Source organism: Austrofundulus limnaeus, unplaced genomic scaffold, assembly GCF_001266775.1.
Source record: "Austrofundulus limnaeus strain Quisiro unplaced genomic scaffold, Austrofundulus_limnaeus-1.0 Scaffold2263, whole genome shotgun sequence".
Lineage (NCBI taxonomy): Eukaryota > Metazoa > Chordata > Actinopteri > Cyprinodontiformes > Rivulidae > Austrofundulus > Austrofundulus limnaeus.
In genome coordinates, this window is record NW_013954665.1 from 13,997 (window position 1) to 16,636 (window position 2,640).

The 2,640-nt window shown below is 48.0% G+C and overlaps 1 protein-coding gene across 1 annotated transcript in view; it reads left to right on the forward strand.

The window, feature by feature from the left end:
* Positions 1-1,365: 1,365 nt before the first annotated feature.
* The window catches only part of LOC106537353 (ras-related protein Rab-40C), a gene marked incomplete at its 5' end in the record, with an annotated part of 10,397 nt that continues 9,122 nt past the window's right edge, over positions 1,366-2,640 (forward strand). The window contains 1 exon segment of the mRNA XM_014034733.1: positions 1,366-2,008. Within this exon segment, the coding sequence (XP_013890187.1) occupies positions 1,867-2,008 (142 nt within the window).

Consider the following 2,640-nt stretch of genomic DNA (forward strand, 5'->3'; position numbering starts at 1 on the left):
ATGTGATTAAAAGTTTGTTTTCCTAAACTTGAATAAAGAAAGTACCAAGTTTTACATCAGTTGTTGTTATTTAAAGCAGCAGCTGGTGTCAGATTATAAACATTAATCTGATGGATTAAATGTTTACTGTCTGCAGCAGGAACAGTTTCACCTGAAGGTTGATTTAATAAAACCAGTCTGATGCTTGATCCTCTGACAGGATGAAGAAACACTGTCAGATGTTCTGTCTGTCCAGCAGGGGGCAGAAGTTCTGCAGGTCCAGGATTAAACCAGAAACAGGTCCTGAAGAACCAGAGTGGAGCACAGAGGTCTGTGAGATCATTCTTAKTCTCCACACCTGGTTTAGATGTAATGAGTTCATGTCTGTGTTTTAAACACCAGAACCAAATGAAGCAGATCCTCTGGAGAAGAGCAGCAGCACCAGGTCAGGACTGCAGTCCAACCGGATCCAGCAGAACCCTGGAGCACTTCCATGATGGATGTTTACAGGTGTCACAGGGCCGGCCTGATGGGACTGTCTCACACTGAGACACTTAGGGTTAGAAGACAGAGACACAGAGGGACAATGTCCCTGCTGCAGGTCCTACCATCACCAGCAGCTCAGGTACAGCAGCTCAGGTACAGCAGCTCAGGTACAGCAGCTCAGGTACAGCAGCTCAGGTACAGCAGCTCAGGTACAGCAGCTCAGGTAGAGCCACCTGCAGTCAAACACAGGCCTTTAGCATCAGTCACCACTGAGGACCTTGGTGGACATGATGGTCGGACTGTGGCAGCACTGCAGGGACAGATTGGACCAGTGATCACCTGTTCCAGTGTAACACCTGTCACAGAGCTCACCTACCTGCCTAAATAAAACTATAAATGATGCTGTTTCACGTGCTGTCAGAATAAATGAACCAGAGGTTTTATTTGAATCTCTAATAATCTGCTCACATGTTGTCTTTGTTCGGTTCTGGCAGAATGGACCGGCTCACCATCTGTTCATTGTTGACAGCACAATGAGACCGACGCTTCCAGCAGCCAATAAAAGCCGCAGCGTGGCTCTCCCATCGTCCAATCAGAGCAAAGAGAAGGCGGGGCTTGCCTGCGAGTGGGCGGGGCGTCAGGCTGAAGGGACGCTCGGTGTTGTTGTGGAGCTGAGGAGGGACATCTGTCATCATGACACAGAAGAATGGAGACAGATGGAAACATTCCGGGCCGACATAAACGGAACCAGGTTCGGACCGAAGAAGCAGCTGTGAGAACATTCAGCAGAACTTACCTGGGCTGTCACGTTCTGGATGTTTCTGTATCAGATGAAATGAGGAGCAGCGGGGGCCTGATGACACCTAGCTCAGTTAGCTCAGCTAGCTGCTAGCTCCTCAGAAAACAGACACATTTTGTCCTTTTTATCCTTTATAAAGAAATGTTTACAGCCCACTAATGTTGCGGTGTGACGCGTTTTTAACCAAACATTGTAGCTTTGAAGCAGAGTTGCTAACAGCTAGCCTAGCCTGTTAGCTGCAGGGCTAGCTTCTTGTTAATAAACAATGGAGCAAAAAGGACTGATTTAAATATATTTTTATTATTATTTATGCCTGGTCAGGATGCTGCAAAACAAGCTAAATATAAACTCAGGGTTTATTTAAACCCACTTTGTGAATCAGCTGGTGTTTACCTGAGGCTTGGATCCCAGTGGGACCCCTCAGCTGATCTACAGAGGTCAGTTTCTAGCCCAGCTTTTATGAGACTGGAACTGTTTTTGAGTCTGGAACCAGAGCTGTGTGGYGGACCCTCATAGTGGAGGTGCATGGCCTAGCAGGTGTGTTTTGGGGCGGAGCAGAGGGACCACACAGAGCCAGGCTGCTGGCTCACAGGACAGGTGAGATGAGCAGCCAGGGCAGCCCGGTGAAGAGCCACGACTACCTGCTGAAGTTCCTGCTGGTGGGAGACAGCGATGTGGGCAAGGGAGAGATCCTGGACAGTCTGCAGGACGGATCAGCAGAGTCCCCGTAYGCCTACAGCAGCGGTGAGTCCCGGTCCGGTCTGGTCTGTCATGGTGGTCTTTACCCTCCTGAGGGTCTCTAACAGGTCCTGAAACCAAAGAGGTGTTCTCTGTCAGGACCTTCACATGTTCTGACCCAAACTGTGAAGAACTTCTCTTTATGACCTTTAGAACCAGAACCATTATAGTTCTGGTCTGATCCAGTTGTTAAGCAGGTCAGTGGACCTCTGTGGAACCAGAACCGTTCTGGTCTGATCCAGTTGGGTCTAAGTTCTGTTCTTTACCTGAGGTCTCTGAAACTTTTGTAGATTTAAAACTGTTAATGATGGTCATTTAGTTTTTTATTATTCAATCAAAAAATAATTTCAGTCAAATAAAGTTTTTCACTGAGCCGTCAGCTGCAGCTCTAAGTCTAAGCAATAGAATTTCCGTGAAAGTTTCATCAAAATCTGAGGTGGATTAATAATTTTATTTTCATATTTTACAGACGAAGCAGGTGAGCCTCCTCTGCCCTCCTAACCCCCTCTGGGGCGACCCTCGGCTACAGCCTGGATCTCCACACCTCAGACCCAGTGCTGACCCGGGGAGGTACACTTGGCTGCAGCATGCAGAACGGGGCGGTGACAGACCTTTCCGTCAGTCCCATACCTTATATG